Source organism: Anoplopoma fimbria, chromosome 20, assembly GCF_027596085.1.
Source record: "Anoplopoma fimbria isolate UVic2021 breed Golden Eagle Sablefish chromosome 20, Afim_UVic_2022, whole genome shotgun sequence".
NCBI lineage: Eukaryota > Metazoa > Chordata > Actinopteri > Perciformes > Anoplopomatidae > Anoplopoma > Anoplopoma fimbria.
This window is the reverse complement of record NC_072468.1, coordinates 28,371,672-28,390,258: the sequence shown is the minus strand read 5'-3', so window position 1 is coordinate 28,390,258 and position 18,587 is coordinate 28,371,672. Positions and strand designations below refer to the sequence as shown.

Genomic DNA, 18,587 nt, shown 5'->3' with positions numbered 1-18,587 from the left:
GGCTGCGTACTCCGAACTGCCGTTTGGTGCATAGGCACAAACAACAGTCAGAGACTTTCCTCCTGCGATTCCCAGTCGCAGAGAGGCGACCCTCTCGTTCTCCGGGGAGAACTCCAGAACAGCGGCGCTCAGCCGGGGGCTTGTGAGTATCCCCACACCCGCCCGGCCCCTCTCACCCTGGGAAACTCCCAGCTATGCGTGGAGGTGAGCCCAACTATATCTAGCTGGTAGCGTTCCACCTCCCGCACCAGCTCCGGTTCCTTCCCCGCCAGAGAGGTGACATTCCACGTCCCTAGAGCTAGTCTGTGATGCCGGGGGTCAGCACGCCCAGGTTTCCGCCCCAGCCTGCCGCCCAGCTCACATTGCACCCGACCCCAATGCCTATCCCTGCGGGTGGTGGGCCCACAGGGTGGCGGCACGATGTAGCTTTTTCGGGCTGGGCCCGGCCGGGCCCCATGTGCCAAGGCCTGGCCACCAGACGCTCGCCGGCGAGCTCCCCTACCAGGTCTGGCTCCAGGAGGGTGCCCCGGTTTCCCTATTCCGGGCGAGGTGCCACAACCTTGCATCGTCCGATTCATTGAGGTTTGGTGAATCGCTCTTAGTCTGACCCCTCCCCCGAGACCACTTTGCCTTGGGAGACCCTACCAGGAGCTATTGCCCCCGACAACACAGCTCTCAGGATCACTGGGGCACACAAACCCCTCCACCACGATAAGGTGGCGATTCATTGGAGGAGCAAAAACAACCGAATATCTTTTGACAAAACATATGACCATTGTTCGTTTCTGAGAATGTGACATTTTAACTATAAAACATTTGACCTAGAAAATAATCAGAAGTTTCAACCTTTGTGGAAAAACAGCAGACTAGTCCTAGCTCCAGTAACCTACAGCTGAGCTGAACGCTATTCTGTGAGGTTCCTTCACAATAAAAGTTCTGAACAAAACCAGTAAAATGAGGTTCCTTCACAATAAAAGCTCTGAACGAAACCAGTAAAATGAGGTTCCTTCACAATTAAAGCTCTGAACAAAACCAGTAAAATGAGGTTCCTTCACAATAAAAGCTCTGAACAAAACCAGTAAAATGAGGTTCCTGAAAGTAAAAGCCCTGAACAAAACCAGTAAAATGAGTTTCCTTCACAATAAAATACCTGAACACAACCATTATGCCTTCAAACACTTAAATAAACTAACTGCTTCTATATCCACTATTTCCATTTGACAACACTATGCAAATACAGAAGCTGAAGCGTTACATCCCATCACAGACACCTAGTTCACCTAGGACTGTTCACTTGGGACTGTTCACCTTGGACTGTTTACATGGAAGAGTTTACCTGGGACAGTTTTCATGGAACCCTTTACAAAGAACTGTTTACAATTGACTGTTTACCTGGGACCGTTTACCAGTTTAACTTATGATCCAGATGTCCGATGAATTAAAACGTTAAAAACGACCAACATTTAAAAGAAAACTAAATTTGTGTCTTATAACTGGATAAAAAGTCTGTTTAAGACAGCTTATGTCAGACAACAAGTAGGACATGATGCCATTTAATAGCTTCTGTTACAGTTAGAACCATGCCAATGTTCTTCCAGGGAACTGACTGAGACGATGTCAAAGTGCTTCTGTACAAAGAGTCCAGTAGTTGTGAATCATCCACAGAGGAACAAGCAGCAGCTTCCCCTCCTACACTTCCTGACATACAAAGCTTAGAATCAGAGCTCCTATATCCAGTAGTTTATCATTTGATTTCCCCGGAGCATTATAATATCATGTTGATATATAGAAACACTGTGAGGAGGACTTCATCCAGACTCCCCACCTTTATCACACTGAATACTAGAGAGGAACACAGATGTAATGTTCTCTGGTGAAACAGACCCAACTGAACCAAATAAAGAACTATAACACAGTCCTCATAAAGACAATAATAACTGTGTTATTGACTTCTTTAGCATTGAAGCTTCTCATTAACAGCTGTGAGGTATTTTATAGCTGTTGAAAGTCTCCCAGCTGTTCCTGAGCTTCACTTCTTACACCAAAGTCAAAGATTAAAAAGCACGAAGGGGCCACCAAGTCCGCTGGCTGAGCGCCGTGACTAAAGGGTTAAAGGTCAACCATTTGATCTGGTTAGAAAAGACGTGTGAGCCAACCAGCTCACAGTCTGACATCATGTGATTGTAATACTTAAACGCCTACAGATGTACAGTAAAACAAAATGATCTCAGTGATCATTCCCACATGTTCACATACTGTAACAATGTGAACTACTACATGGTCTTGGTCTTGTCCGTGAACCCCCTCAGGAGTCTGCCCCAGACCTGGAGGAGGACCGGTATCTCAGATAAACAGGTTTGATAAGTGGATCACTGTCCAGACAGACTGAACCACGAGTCTGCAGCCACACTGAGGAGGACAACCGACTTCAGGATTCCTGAAACCTACAAGTTCTAATTAAGGTTTGCTGTAACGAGAAGAGGAACGGCGAAGAAATGGAGTGAAATCTTCATAAGAGGAACCAGGATTCATCCTGACACGGACACTGGATCAGAGCTGCCCGTGGTTATTGACACTGGTTTCCAATCACAAACATCACGTGTTTAAATGGTAAGACTTTAAATCTAGTTCTCCTAACATCATTTAGTCTCCTGACTGTCAGCACCAGCTGATTCCTAACAACAGTCGCCTTCAGAGATCCTGTGATTCTTTTAAACATCACAGACTAGGTTGGATGGATGAAGACCTCCTCACCACTGTAGAACCAGGACATCACAGCTTGTTTCATCTAAACTGGATCGAGGCTCATTGTGTGACGATTAGCATGCTAACAGATGTTGCCTTCAAATCAATGTTCAACACGGTGACTGAGAATAAAGATAGACGTCAGCGTGTTCATTTTAACTACTTGATTTTATTATTTTCTCAATTAATCGAGTCATTGTTTTATCTCTCCTCTCTGAGAAAACCCTTCAAAAAAAACGTTCATTGTTATGTAGATGATACCCAATTATATCTATTGATCAAGCCAGACGAAACCAACCAGTTCTCTTAACTTCAAGCAGCCTTAAGGACATAACAACCTGGATGACCTGCAACTTCCTGATGTTAAACTCACACAATCTGAAATTATTCTACTAGAAATCAAATATCTAACGATATAGTTTCTCTAGATGGCATTGCCCTGGCATCCAGCACTACCGTAAAGAACCTCGGAGTTATCTTTGATCAGGATCTGTCTTTTAACTCCTATATAAAACTAATGTAAGAACTACCTTTTCTCACCTACATAATATTTCAAAAAATCTGATGTCTCCATCTGATGTCTCTATCTGATGTCTCTACCCAACAGACTTCCAGTTTTAAATAAATGTTTCGCTGCATTTCTCCCTGAAGTGAATCAGCCAACAAAGTGCAGATTTATTGAAGTCAAAGCCTTGAGTTGAGAGTTCTGGTAGCTTTAAATGGCTCGTTACAGACTGTGGTGTTTTACTACGGTTCAGTCTTGGACTATTCCACATTAGTTTATTCTGTCTTCAGTCTGTCGCTCCAACACGTCATATCAACTCAACATGAAGCCAGATTATCTCTGGACAACCTCTGTCCTTCCAGGATCAGCTCTTTAGGTCTGTCCTCTAGTGCCACCTTCAGGACAACTTTACATTTTCAGCTCCACTACAATCCTGTTTACGTTCACTTTATTTATTTATAAAAACATTATTTATATTATTATTGTATTTATGTCTATATTTTAACTTGCACTACTTTATCTCTTGTATTCTCACTGACTTTTACTTTTGTGATTTTGTTTTCATACATATTTAATGACCATTGTTGGATGAGCATGATGTCCCTGAGAGTCTCTTATAGTTTACAGGTTTTAAAACACAAGAGTTACCCTTTAAGATTTTCATTTCTGGAGCGGTTGTATATACGATGATAAAGAAGTCGAGCAGCTCCTCTGAAATGTCCGATGGAGATGTTGAGTGAAGACAACGTGATGCAAGTTAAAGAGAGATGTGGCGCCTCCTTGTGGCAGAAAGACAGTACTGCTCAGTTTTGCTGAAGTATATTGTTTTGGTTAGAAATAATTATATTAAATAAGAACGATGAGGGATTTCTTTCATCAGGGTTAGGGTTAATATACATAATATTCAGTGTGAATGAAGAGACAATAAACAATAGTTGATTTGTGTTTGGGGATAAACAGACACTCTAGATATTAACAGACAATGTATGAGAAATATATAGTTTAATCAGAAACTAGTACAAACTATAAAATATTAGTTACTAATGTAACTGAATCCAGATGAAGCATGTGACCTTTATTTCAATTCCATTTGTTTTTGTTTTCAACTGATCTTTTAAAAAATAGCACCTGATCATCAACAGACATCAATATCCTGGAAGGTCTGGAGTGTCACAAATGACAGTTAAGATGACAAAGAATATTAAAAACTAAAAGGCTACTCTCTGGAGAAACTGAGCATGAAGGAGACAAAGTGAAGGAAACAGGTTTCAGCGTCCCTGTACAGACTCTTCAGTTCTTTTTCCGATTCACGTTTAGTGAAAAGCATCTATCTTCAACCGACGGCGACGTCCTGCGATACCTCTTCCTCCTCCTCCTCCTCCTCCTCCTCCTCCTCCTCCTCCTCCTCCTCCTCCTCTCGTCGTAGGACAGAGTCTCTCACAGTCATTGTGCGTCGCAAAGCGGTTGTCGTTGCCGCCACAGCCGCCGTACCAGAAGCGAGAGCATTTCCCCTCGTGGCTGTTAAAGAACCACATCAGGGTGAAGTTGGAGCAGCCACCGCTGTCCTTTGGGAGGAGACAGACGTCTGGTGGAAGACAGGAGAGAGAGATGAAGACACATCACTCACTGTGACTGGTGACCAGGGATCACATCTTCTCTTCAGAGAGATAACAACAGAACACTAATCAGCATGAAGAGAACAGCGTCATGTCTCAGTAATCTGAACATCTTAAAAATCCAATAAAGAAGCTCCTCTCCTGTGGAACCAGTTTCCAGTTTCAGTCCGGGGGGCAGACACCATCACCACATTCAAGACTTTCCTCTTTTAATAACACTAATAGTTAGTGTTAGGACTGGTTCAGGTCTATAGTTAGGGCTGGTTCAGGTCTATAGTTAGGGCTGGTTCAGGTCTATAGTTAGGGCTGGTTCAGGTCTATAGTTAGGACTGGTTCAGGTCTATAGTTAGGACTGGTTCAGGTCTATAGTTAGGGCTGGTTCAGGTTTATAGTTAGAACTGGTTCAGGTCTATAGTTAGGACTGGTTCAGGTTTATAGTTATAGGTTTATATTGGTTTCTGTCCATCCTAATAGATTAGTAGACTAGTCGATTGGTGGACTAATAGATTGGAGGACTAATTGGAATGGTGTGTGTGTGTGTGTGTGTGTGTGTGTGTGTGTGTGTGTGTGTGTGTGTGTGTGTGTGTGTGTGTGTGTGTGTGTGTGTGTGTGTGTTCTACCGTTGAGTCCGTCTCCTCCGGTCAGGGTGTCAGTGACGTCCATCTGTCCGGACTGAGTCTGTCCTCCGGTCTCCTCGTCTCTCTGCTCTCTGATCTCCTGACTGGACAAACAGAAGCCACAACTCACTGATTCATTCTGATTCATTCTGATTCTTTATGATTTATTATGATTCTTTATGATACATTATGATTCAATATGATTCATTCTGAATCTTTCTGATTTATTATGATTCTTTATGATACATTATGATTCAATATGATTCATTCTGAATCTTTATGATTTATTCTGATTCATTATGATTCTTTATGCACTATGAATACTTTTACTTTTGGTACTTTAAGTATTTTATAATTAAGCCTCTATTAGTCCCACAATGGGGAAATCCCAGAGGAGCAGTGGGCTGCTAAGAAGCGCCCGGGGAGCAACTTGGGGTTAGATGTCTTGCTCAAGGACACCTCGGCATGTTGCCGGTAGAGGGGTTCGAACCACCAGCCTTGTGGTTGCGGGACAAGCGCTCTACCTCATGTGCCACAGCCGCCCCAAAAAGTATATATATACTTTCACCGTTTAACTTAAATAAGATCTTGAAGGTATGAATGTCTTTAGAAGATGAAGGAGGTGCAGGTCAGTAAGTGAACATTAAAGGAAAACTACAACTGTTTTTAATATAACTTGGGGTTACATTTGGATTGTGTCAGTTAAGATACAATTTACTCACCAAGGTAATTACTAAGAAATAGTTATCCTTTAAGTGTTGGGATGAGCAACATATGACTCCAGATACAATGACATAAATTCTATAAAATAAGATTAAAGAAGCTACTTCAATAGATTTACACTGACATCTTTTTTTCAGTATAGATTCAGCCCACTTTGAATGAAGGTGCCTGGAAGTTCGGTTTCCAAAAATGTTTGAACAGCATTTCAACGATCATATTTCAGTGTGCAGTTTGGGTCACTTCTTCACTCACACATTAGTAATGTATAAAACAAAATGTATATAGACAGTGTGAGTCACCCGTCCTGAGGATAGAATTCCTGGTCTGTCAGCTGGTTACAGGTCTGTTTCAATAAAGGAGGAGGATACTTGTTCAATCCCTCTGAAATAAACACAAATGCAAAGAAACGATGAGAAAAACTTCAAGAAAAGATGATATCTGGATGACAAACTGTCGGTCTGGTCTTACTGTTGAGGGCGGAGAGGAAGACCCTGAAGAAGCGCTGGGCGTAGCCCTGCTCGTCAGCCCTCAGACGGCCCATGTGGATCAGGTGCTGCTGCAAAGGCGGACTGGCCAGCTCCTCAACCTGCGTCCGGTCGTAACGATCTCCGACCGTCACCACGAACACCGCCACCCCTTCACACTTGGCCTTCTGGGAGATGTAGCGCAGCTTGGCTCGGTCCTCGTGAGCCGTCTGGGTGCCGACCACGGTCAGCAGCACCCTCCTCCTCCGGGGCTGGACTGCCTTCAGGAGCACCTCCTGCAGGGTGAACTCCAGCGTCCGTCCCAGCGACAAAGAGCCGCCCTGCTGTTTGAAGTTCTGGATCAGGTGGTTCTTCATCATGGAGCTAGTCTGGTAGGACCCGAGGTCAAAATCTACCTTGGTAGCCTGGGCGCTGCTCTGGTGGACCAAGGCCACCCGGGCCTGGTTTCCGGGCCTGCCGGGCTGCGGGCTCACGGCCAGCTGTTCCACCACAGAGCCCAGCAGCTGCTGGATGCCGGCGAACTCGTCAGCCTGAATCTCCCTGGAGCTGTCCGCTACCATGACCAGGTCCATGTCTACTTCCTGGGGCTTCACCGGTTCCTGGATGAAGGAGCACCGCTCCGAACGCTGGCAGGGGTCTGAAGGAACAAAAGAGTAATAATCAAGAAGCCAACTTAACTAGTTAGAGAATGGCTGCTGTGACTTCAATTATATTATACTATACTTTTGCTCTGGTTTATGCTTTTAGATGCTTGTTTAAGAAAGGAGATGCACTGATGACTTCTGGTGACTAGTAGTTCTCTTGAATACCTATGTTGAATACACTTCCTGTAAGTCGCTTTGGATAAAAGCGTCTGCTAAATGACTGTAATGTAATGTAATGTAATATTATTCTTATCTAACGTTTCAAGTACTTCCTAAAGAATAAATATGTTACATCTATGGTTCCTCATAGTTTATCCTAGCTCACCCTGATCCAGAAACACATAACCTCTGAGTGAGAAGAACTTGGGGAGGCCTTGTCAAACTCTTTAGTGGAGTTCAAACAAGATGTGACTCTGGATGTAACTTTTTAGTGTCACATGAAATACATTTCCAGCAGATATGGCTGGTCTTTGCCATTTTCAGAGAGGGGCTGTGAAGGATGTGCTCCAATTATTGAAGAATCACACTTCCAAGCGTGAGGAAACCGTATGCTGGGGAACCAAAAAGAAAACTTGAGCCAATCAATGCAGAGTCAGTCTTCAATGTAGAACATCGTAGAAAAGTCCCCAACTTTCACAGGGATACTGGAGGAGTCCTTCAGGGAACATGTACTTTCTAGAAAGAAGAAAGGCTGTCTTCTTTGTGGATAGTCCTACAGGATTATGGAGTACTAAAGCCATCTCAGCCACGATGTATAGGTATCCATGTTCTCAGCAGTAAGTCAGGCGGTAGGGTTCGGACCAGCTGTGTTTTTGTCATCAACTAGTAGTTCACCTGCACAGAATGCATCCTCTGTTGGTTTCATTAAACCGGACCTCCAGCAGGGCCAGAGGTCGGATAAAGCAAAGGGGAGGCTTTAAAATACTTGGTAGTCCAACTACGTCTACACCTACGGAGTTCATAGCCGTACAGAATGACCACAATCAAAGGAAACTGTCGAGGCGTGATGGGATCATCATTTAAATATGGAGTTACCTCTAATTCTGACCTGGGAAAGATTTCAAACAGCGTCTGATGATCCAACACTTCAACGCGTACTGACCCCGTTAAGGTCACAGCTCCGTGGCTCTCCGCCAGAATGGTGGGTTGCTGCCACCAGTGGAGGAGTTAAGTAGTAGCAGTTAAGTTGGGGTTTTGCTCACCAAAGCAGGGAGATGGAGCTTGACTGTCATTGTGACCTGGGAGCTGAAAGCAAAGCTTTCCATTTCTACATTTCAACCCTGAACATGAATTCTTGGTAGTGACAGAAACAATAACAGCCAACATGAGTTTTCTTTCTCTGAGTGTCCGGACTCTTCTCCTCAATTTAATCCCACACTTCATTCAATTTGTTAGTTCAACCTACCAAAAGCCAAGCATTCAAAATAAAGCACAGTACTGATAATATTGCTGATGATTTATATGAAGCTCAGCGTACCGTAACAGACGGCACAGCTCTTGACCTTCTTCAGGTCGGCAGCCATGTCTCTCCCCAGAACGGTGAAGATGGAGCTTCCTGAGTCGTCGACCTGAGGAGAGACAGCAGCTGAGGTTATTCATCAATTCATTCCGACAAAAAGGAGAAACGATGACATGCAGTAGGTACACTGTTGTCTTGAACATGTTCTTCAACATTATGATTTATATAATAGTCATAACTTTTTGAGCTGGCTGCAGTTTCTTCATGCCAGAGACATATTTCAGACTCCAGACGGTAAATGTAATCATAACTGAACAGGTAGACTAAAATAAAAGCGAGTTGGAATTAATTAAGGTGTTTGAGATATTTTCTGCCTTCTGTCACCGAGATTGACAACTGCTGTCGCTTTGTTCAAAGGAAAGGGGAAAGGGCAGGCGCTTTAAAAAACACGTGGCAGGTGATTGGATGAACCATCTGTCAATCAAACTCTAACTGAAGCCATCAGGAGAAGAGAGAAAACATCTTTTCCATGTAGAAAAGGCCTTTTGGTCCTCTTTCAATGAAGAACGCCTCTCCAGTTCTCTCTTCAGAGACTTCAGGAGACTCCATTGTTGTTTAGAACCAACAGTCTCCTCTCCGTCTGATCTCACCCACAGTTAAGCCCCGCCCCCAGCTGCCTGTAGCTCCTCACTGGACTCTGATTGGTCGGTGCTCTGGCTTAATGGTCACAAACACATGACTTGAAGCCTGACAAGATGGATTTTGAAGTCAGAATGAGGTCGGAATGAGGTCAGAATGAGGTCATAATGAGGTCGGGATGAGGTCAGAATGAGGTCAGAATGAGGTCATAATGAGGTCGGGATGAGGTCAGAATGAGGTCGGAATGAATTCAGAATGAGGTCAGAATGAGGTCAGAATGAGGTCATAATAAGGTCAGAATGAGGTCAGAATGAGGTCAGAATGAGGTCGGGATGAGGTCAGAATGAGGTCAGAATTAATTCAGAATGATGTCAGACTGAGGTCAGAATGAGGTCATGATGAGTTCATAATGAGGTCATAATGAGGTCAGAATGAGGTCGGGATGAATTCAGAATGAGGTCGGGATGAATTCAGAATGAGATCAGAATGAGGTCATAATGAGGTCGGGATGAGGTCATAATGAGGTCAGAATGAGGTCAGAATGAAGTGATGTTTCTGAACTTCTGAACCTAACCTACCTCCATGGCTCGACCAACAGCAGGAGCGTTCCTCAGAGAGATGACTGCCGGGACGATGCCGAGGGCCCGGTACTCCATCACTGCGGTGGCGATGTCGCTAACATCTGGCGAGGGTCCGTTGGAGAGGAAGACCGCCACCTTCCTCATCAGCATTCCTGCTCGGACCCGCTTGAAGACGTTCTGACCCACGAAGCGCATGGCGGCCCCCAGCTGCCGCCGGTTGGACGTCCTCTCCAGGGCGATGTTCTTCACGGACTCGATCAGCTGAGTCTTGCGGTGGTAGTCCTGGAAGCGGATCAGGTACTTGGTGTAGGCGCTGTAACCCACCACGGCCACGCGAGCGCCCGTCGGACAGTTGCTCTCGGAGACGGCGATGTCCTCCAGCAGGGACAGGAGGACGGAGCGCTGCCTCTCAAAGGCTGCCGGGGTCACGTCCTCCGACATGTCCAGACCCAACACCAGCTCGGTGGGGTAGGCCGGGCACTCTGACTCACCTGGAGGATTCATGTTGTAGAAGTGTAAGAAAGTAACAAATACAACCCAAAACCCCATGTCTTAAAGCTGCATTCTCTCTCCTGTCCACCAGGGGGGCGACTCCTCTGGTTGTATAGAAGTCTATGAGAAAATGACTCTACTTCTCTCTTGATTTATTCCCTCAGTAAACATTGTAAACATGAGTTTATGGTCTCAATCTCTAGTTTCAAGTCTTCTGCAATACAGCATGATGTTCATTTAGTAAATGATGCTCCATTTAGAGTCAAACAGACCATAAAGCAGGGGATGCTTTAGGGCGGGGCTACACACTGATTGACTGCTCTGTCCCTTTCCTCATGCTTTCACTTCATCAGAGTTAACTGTAACATTTTGGTCTTTAAAGGGTACAATAAGCACACATGTACTTAGCTCTGCCCTCTCGTGTCACTTCTGGTTCCAAAAAAGAAGATAGCAACAGACAAAAACCAAGATGGCGACAGGCAAAATATCAATGTGGAGGCTTCAAAACCACGACAAGTCCACAAACCAATGGAATGGTCTTATGTGATGAACCACTTCTTATTTTCAGTTGCAACAATCGTTCATAATTAAACAGAAGAGGCAGAAACTTACGGTGACTATAAAACAATAAAACAATATAAATGATAGAGCCAATCTTACATCATTGACCTCTGCATTACTGTACGTAAACACAGATGTCTCTTTTAAAAATGATGAGAGAGCGTCATGTAACTGCTAACAGTCAACATCATCAGCTACAGGCATGACAAATGAAATATAAGAAGGGGCGGCTGTGGCGTAGTGGAGAGCAAGGTAGTTCTCCAATCAGAGGGTCGGTGGTTCGATACCCGGCTTCAGCAGTCGATGTGTCCTTGGGCAAGACACTTAACCCCAAGTTGCTCCTGAAGGCCATCGGTGTGGACTGATGATGAATGTTAGTTAGAGTCTGATGGTGGCACCTTGATGGTAGCCTGTCATCAGTGTGTGAATGGGTGAATGATATGTAACATACTACTGACTGTAAGTTGCTTTGGAGAAAAGCCTCTGCTAAATGACTCTAATGTAATGTAATGTAAGAAGTGACACTGAAAGGTCAAAAGGTGAATTAATGGAGAGTAGGCGTCACTGCTGGAGCTTTCTCTCTTGTACTTACCAGATAGAAGATGGATACATACCTTGGTAACACACTGTGTGGAGGAGAACACATATTATTTGTTAAGATTGAGATTTAAATTATTGCAGTTTTGACACAAGTCAGTAAACATAAAGAGATTTTATGGAGTATTTATGGAGTATTTGGTTACTTTCTGTTTTAAAACTTCATGTCTGTAATATGAACCTTATTGTGTTCAAGGCTAATAAAGGATCTACAGCATGTTACACACACACACACACACACACACACACACACACACACACACACACACACACACACACACACACACACACACACACACACACACATGTAAACACTCACCACAGTTGTCTCTGATGTAGCTGATCAGCTGACACTCCTGACAAAACAGACAATATGTTGTGTGAAAATATATATATAATATATAATAATATATAATATTTAATGTTGGCAGGTCGAGGGAAGTAAAGACTGAATAACAGCCACGGTTAAAGTACCGTATTTTCCGCACTATAGGGCGCACTGGATTATAAGGCGCACTGTCAATGAATGGTCTATTTTCAATCTTTTTTCATATATAAGGCGCTCCGGACTATAAGGCGCATTAAGCGAAACAAAACAGTCAGTCAGTCAAACTACATTACCCATGACCGTTAGCGGGTTGATGAGTTAATGATGTGGGACGGGGGAGCGCGTGTTGTGTTGTCAGAGCGAATGCAGAGTGTGAAATAAAGCCGACGTTTATTTACTCCGTCCACAAGAAGCCTTTCTCAGCCCTTTTGTTTCCCACACTCCTACAATATATAAAATACTGATAGCCTTGAGTTTGAAGTCTGCGTCGTAAGCGTGTCTCTTGACAGGAGCCATGTTGGGTCCTTATACACACACACTGTAATGTGATGGTGAACCTTATACACACACACACTGTATGTGATGGTGAACCTTATACACACACACTGTAATGTGATGGTGAACCTTATACACACACACACACACACACACACTGTAATGTGATGGTGAACCTTATACACACACACTGTATGTGATGGTGAACCTTATACACACACACACTGTAATGTGATGGTGAACCTTATACACACACACTGTAATGTGATGGTGAACCTTATACACACACACACACTGTAATGTGATGGTGACACACTGTAATTGATGAACCACACACACACTGTAATGTGATGGTGAACCTTATACACACACACACTGTAATGTGATGGTGAACCTTATACACACACACTGTATGTGATGGTGAACCTTATACACACACTGTAATGTGATGGTGAACCTTATACACACACACTGTATGTGATGGTGAACCTTATACACACACACACTGTAATGTGATGGTGAACCTTATACACACACACTGTAATGTGATGGTGAACCTTATACACACACACTGTAATGTGATGGTGAACCTTATACACACACACTGTAATGTGATGGTGAACCTTATACACACACTGTAATATGATGGTGAACCTTATACACACACTGTAATATGATGGTGAACCTTATACACACACACACTGTAATGTGATGGTGAACCTTATACACACACTGTAATATGATGGTGAACCTTATACACACACACCGTGTACCACACAAAACCGCTTCACGGTCAGTAAGCACAACCAGAATTAATCCATATATAAGGCGCTCCGGATTATAAGGCGCACTGTCGTTTTTTGAGAAAATTAAAGGCTTTTAAGTGCGCCTTATAGTGCGGAAAATACGGTACTTAGATCATCTACTGCAGTAAAAGCACTTAGATTACTGCATACCAAACCTTACTGAAGTAAAAGTATATATATGTAGTAAAAGTAGAAGTACTTACAGTCATGCCTCTGCCTCCAGGGAGACCTCTGGGACCCTGATGGAGGGGGGGTATCATTACTACTTCATACTGATATCATCAACCTCATCATGTACTGAGGGTGATACCTAAAACAAGCTCTCACCTTGTGTCCTGGATGTCCCGGGTCTCCAGGCCCGCCTGAGGCTCCCGGCCCGCCGGAGTTCCCCTGGATCCACCAGACCAGAATTCAAAAGTCACAGAAGAAGAAAAACACTTTCAAAATAAGAAAACAAAATGGCGGCCTGTTGTCGCTCACCCCTCGACCTTGGTTCCCTTTACGTCCTGGGTATCCTTTGGTTCCCATCTGACCGCTCTCACCCTGAACACACAAGAAACCGGACTGAACCGTTTGGACTCCAACGGGCTTCTTCTTCTTCATGTTTTGACTGCAGGTTGGATTTAGATCTCAGTCCTTAAGACGTGGATGGACTCACCTGTAGACCAGGGTAACCAGGGAAACCAGGATCCCCCTTAAAGAGAAGATGAGATGTAATGAAAACACTTTACATTTACACTTTAGTTCTTTTTGTTGTATCAGAGCAGAAGCTATACGATATATTGATTCCACTTAAACACAGAGGTCTCCACTCAGAGGGTTAGGAAGCGACTTTGTGATGAAACATCGGAGAGACAAGAGAGGCTGACGGGGAAAAGTTGGAGCGATGAGGAGGCTGTGACCTTCCTCACATAGATACATAACCAACCCCTTTAACTGGAGCTCTCTAATCACCTCTTCTTCTGGGGCGCTTTCTTTCGGCGCAGGCTGAAAACTCACCTCTTCAAGAAATACTACCCCGAGCCTTCCACTTAGCACTTATTGTATTCATATTAGTTTGTTGCACTTATTGTATTCAGTTTGTTGCACTTATTGTATTGGTATTAGTTTGTTTCTGTACTTTTGCTCTGGTTTATGAGATGCACTGATGACTTCTGGTGACTAGTAGTTCTCTTGAATACCTATGTTGAATACACTTCCTGGAAGTCGCTTTGGATAAAAGCGTCTGCTAAATGACTGTAATGTAATATACTATATACTATATATTAATATACTGATATTCACACAGCAGCAGAGGACGTAAAGTAGACTTCAGTTTTCTGCTGTGAGGACGTCCTGTTCACCTTGGATCCTTTGGGTCCTGGAGGTCCGTAGCCGTCTTTTCCGTCCTGGCCCTGAGACACGGACAGACGGTCAGACTCACTGATGGAACAATACACTCACAGTATTCACAGTGACGCTCAGCTCCTTACCGGCATTCCTCTGGGTCCCGGTGTTCCGGCAGCCCCCTTCACACCGGGCTCTCCTGGTTGGCCCTTTAACAACAACAACAACAACAACATTACTTTACTCACTCACTAAATGTGACCTTTAAATGTCCTCCACACGAGCAGCGTGCTCGGTCCTCCACCAGACTGAAACATCCCAACTACTATTATGGGATGGATGGGGATGGAATCTGCTCCATCATTCAGTAACTAAGGTGATCCTCCGTCACCAGGTCCACATGTTCATGTGTCCAACATGTAGGTCCATGCAGAACTAAAGACATTCAATTATTCAGTCCCATCACAAGGAGACAGCTCTAAGTACAGGTGTAGACAAGTCTAGACCCGATCGCTCAGACCACATCAGGAGGTGGATCTACCAGTCCCCCTACGTTCAGACCCTCAGTTGTGGTCATCAGCTTCATGCAGAGACATGTCTGTTAGTGACAACAGGCCCATCTGGTATCAGATACCATTATTCAGAACATTCAGTCTCCTATTCATTAAACTCTGGTATCAGATCAGGACTCTGTATCGGTACCAGATCAGGACTCAGTATCGGTATCAGATCAGGACTCTGTATCGGTACCAGATCAGGACTCAGTATCGGTATCAGATCAGGACTCTGTATCGGTATCAGATCAGGACTCTGTATCGGTACCAGATCAGGACTCAGATCCTGATCCCAGGTACTGCTTCCTGTATCGGGACAGAAAAGTGGGCTGGGTGCGTCCTTAATGCTCCTCGGGCCGATGCGACCAGCGTAGAGCTACCACGCCGGACGGATGTGAACATGACGGGTTTGATGGAAAACATGCCCCTCACCTTCTGTCCGTTAGATCCACGACGTCCAGCTAATCCCGGGTCTCCAGCTGGTCCTGGTCCTCCCTGCAGGACAACCAACAGAGTCGGAGCAGGACTGACATTCAACATTCAGAACACTTTGACCCGTAAACACGTTATACATAACTATCTTTAAAGCATGCTGAGGCCTTTAAACTGACTACAAATCAACCAATCAGGTGCCTTACAGTCTGTTATGTCACATATAGGTGAGCAGCTAAAGAAGCTAAACATGTAGAAGTGTATGAGCTGCTAACTGAACCTGTAATGCTCATGAACAACGGCGTCGGCTGTGTGCAGTCAGGTCACACTGAACTAAACTGAAGTGCTGTAATCACAAACAGATCCAGCATGAGGTCATGTTGCCAAACTAGGAAAAATAAAAGAATTCTAATAATAGAGAAAAATAAAGTGAAAAAAAGAAAAGCTGAATAAAACAAAACACAAAAAATGTTTTGTGGTAAGAAAATAAAATCTGCTGGCCTCAATTAATAAAGTTTTACAGCCGACGTCTCTCGTCCCGTCACCTGCTGTCTCCTTTAGGTATAATTATCCTTTTACAGGAAGGAGGTGAAGAAGAGAGGAAGTAGGTGGTGAAGAGAGGAAGTAGGTGAAGAAGAGAGAAAGGAGGTGAAGAAGAGAGGAAGTAGGTGGTGAAGAGAGAAAGGAGGTGAAGAAGAGAGGAAGTAGGTGGTGAAGAGAGGAAGTAGGTGAAGAAGAGAGGAAGTAGGTGAAGAAGAGAGGAAGTAGGTGAAGAAGAGAGGAAGTAGGTGGTGAAGAGAGGAAGTAGGTGAAGAAGAGAGGAAGTAGGTGAAGAAGAGAGGAAGTAGGTGATGACAGGAAGTAGGTGAAGAAGACAGGAAGTAGGTGAAGAAGACAGGAAGTAGGTGGTGAAGACAGGAAGTAGGTGAAGAAGACAGGAAGTAGGTGGTGAAGACAGGAAGTAGGTGAAGAAGACAGGAAGTAGGTGATGAAGACAGGAAGTAGGTGATGAAGAGAGGAAGTAGGTGAAGAAGAGAGGAAGTAGGTGAAGAAGAGAGGAAGTAGGTGGTGAAGAGAGGAAGTAGGTGAAGAAGAGAGGAAGTAGGTGAAGAATAGAGGAAGTAGGTGGTGAAGAGAGGAAGAAGGTGAAGAAGAGAGGAAGTAGGTGATGACAGGAAGTAGGTGAAGAAGACAGGAAGTAGGTGGTGAAGACAGGAAGTAGGCGGTGAAGACAGGAAGTAGGTGAAGAAGACAGGAAGTAGGTGGTGAAGACAGGAAGTAGGTGAAGAAGACAGGGGCCGTTTCTCAATATGTGAACTTCTCTGTACTTGTGTCCTCGTGAACTTGTGAAACGTCATCTAGTGCGGCCCAAGTACTGTTCCAATACACAAGTTCGCATCCAGCCAAGTACGGTCCAGATACCCGGATGTGTCCTCGCTCCGCCCATTATATCGAGGATGCATCGGAGGAGACTTGTGTGGACTTTGGACAGCCAAGTATCCCAGAATGCATTTCACCAGCAAACAAGAGCCGACAGTGGCGGAGACGGCTCACAACTGTCAGTTATAACTGTCTAAATACTGCTGTTGTTGTGTAACGGAATTTAGTTTTAACATTTTTTTAAGCGAGAATGTAGTTGTTAAGACTTAAAATATGCGGTCAATTTATCAAGATAGAGCCTGTTTGAAAAAAGCGCCGACGTTTGTCGGAGATGAGAGGACCAGAGAGAGGAGATATATATATATAGATATAGAGATATAGAGATATGAGAGGACCAGAGAGGAGACCGGGCAGTGGTGCTCATGCATCCCGCTGACAGCAGCCTGATCTCGGCTAGGCCTCTCCAGATGTGCCGCTGGCTCCGGTGTCTCTGTGGTTGTGGTTGCAGATGTAACACAAAACATATACATATTAATATTTTAATATTTTCTAAATGAAAACGAAAAATGGCAGGGTTGTGTTTTATATCATATTTCGTTTTATTGTCAATATATATGACTGAAGATAACCGGAGTAGGCGGGACCGACGAGCTGAGTTGGTGACGTCGTGACGTTGGTGACGTCATCAAGTTCGCTGCTGTTCCAATTGCAAAATGACGTAATGACGTAATGACGTAATGACGTAATGACGTACTGACGTACTGCGTCCTCCCGTCCTCGGGAGTTTGTACTCCCGAGTCGAACTATCCAAGTATGAACTTGCAAGTTTGCAAGTCCATACTTGACCATACTTGGTATTGAGAAACGGCCAGGAAGTAGGTGATGAAGACAGGAAGTAGGTGGTGAAGAGAGGAAGTAGGTGAAGAAGAGAGGAAGTAGGTGAAGAAGAGAGGAAGTAGGTGAAGAAGAGAGGAAGTAGGTGGTGAAGAGAGGAAGTAGGTGAAGAAGAGAGGAAGTAGGTGAAGAATAGAGGAAGTAGGTGGTGAAGAGAGGAAGAAGGTGAAGAAGAGAGGAAGTAGGTGATGACAGGAAGTAGGTGAAGAAGACAGGAAGTAGGTGGTGAAGACAGGAAGTAGGTGAAGAAGACAGGAAGTAGGTGGTGAAGACAGGAAGTAGTTGAAGAAGACAGGAAGTAGGTGATGAAGACAGGAAGTAGGTGATGAAGAGAGGAAGTAGGTGATGAAGAGAGGAAGTAGGTGATGAAGACAGGAAGTAGGTGATGAAGGTGATGAGGTGAGGCACTGACCTGAGTTCCAGGAAAGCCAGAGAGTCCTCCTGGTCCAGGACCCCCTTCTTCCCTCTGCTTCCCTGCAGAGACAACATAAACTGGTTGAGGACGACTTCTTCAGAGGTTCATATCTGAAGCTTTTATATTCCTCTTTGATTCTGTTGATGCTTCTATCTTCTATTTCATCGGACTCTTTTCAGGGACTCAGTAACGTAATGAGTCTTCTCTGTTTCCCAGTAACCGCTGGGCTCGCTCAGTGTGTAACTATGGCAACGCAGAGTGTTCAGAGTAACATCTGTTTTTAGTCTTTTAAC

At 44.4% G+C, this 18,587-nt stretch overlaps 1 protein-coding gene across 1 annotated transcript in view; it reads right to left on the bottom strand.

Annotated features, from left to right (window-relative positions):
• Positions 1 to 4,304: 4,304 nt before the first annotated feature.
• The window catches only part of LOC129109276 (collagen alpha-6(VI) chain-like), a 32,254-nt gene continuing 17,971 nt past the window's right edge, over positions 4,305 to 18,587 (bottom strand). The window contains 16 exon segments of the mRNA XM_054621307.1: positions 4,305 to 4,835; positions 5,487 to 5,587; positions 6,506 to 6,587; positions 6,675 to 7,328; positions 8,813 to 8,903; positions 10,012 to 10,505; positions 11,682 to 11,693; positions 11,984 to 12,020; positions 13,497 to 13,532; positions 13,621 to 13,683; positions 13,774 to 13,836; positions 13,952 to 13,987; positions 14,637 to 14,687; positions 14,766 to 14,828; positions 15,606 to 15,668; positions 18,292 to 18,348. Of these exon segments, the coding sequence (XP_054477282.1) occupies positions 4,564 to 4,835; positions 5,487 to 5,587; positions 6,506 to 6,587; positions 6,675 to 7,328; positions 8,813 to 8,903; positions 10,012 to 10,505; positions 11,682 to 11,693; positions 11,984 to 12,020; positions 13,497 to 13,532; positions 13,621 to 13,683; positions 13,774 to 13,836; positions 13,952 to 13,987; positions 14,637 to 14,687; positions 14,766 to 14,828; positions 15,606 to 15,668; positions 18,292 to 18,348 (2,175 nt within the window). The 3' untranslated portion in view covers positions 4,305 to 4,563.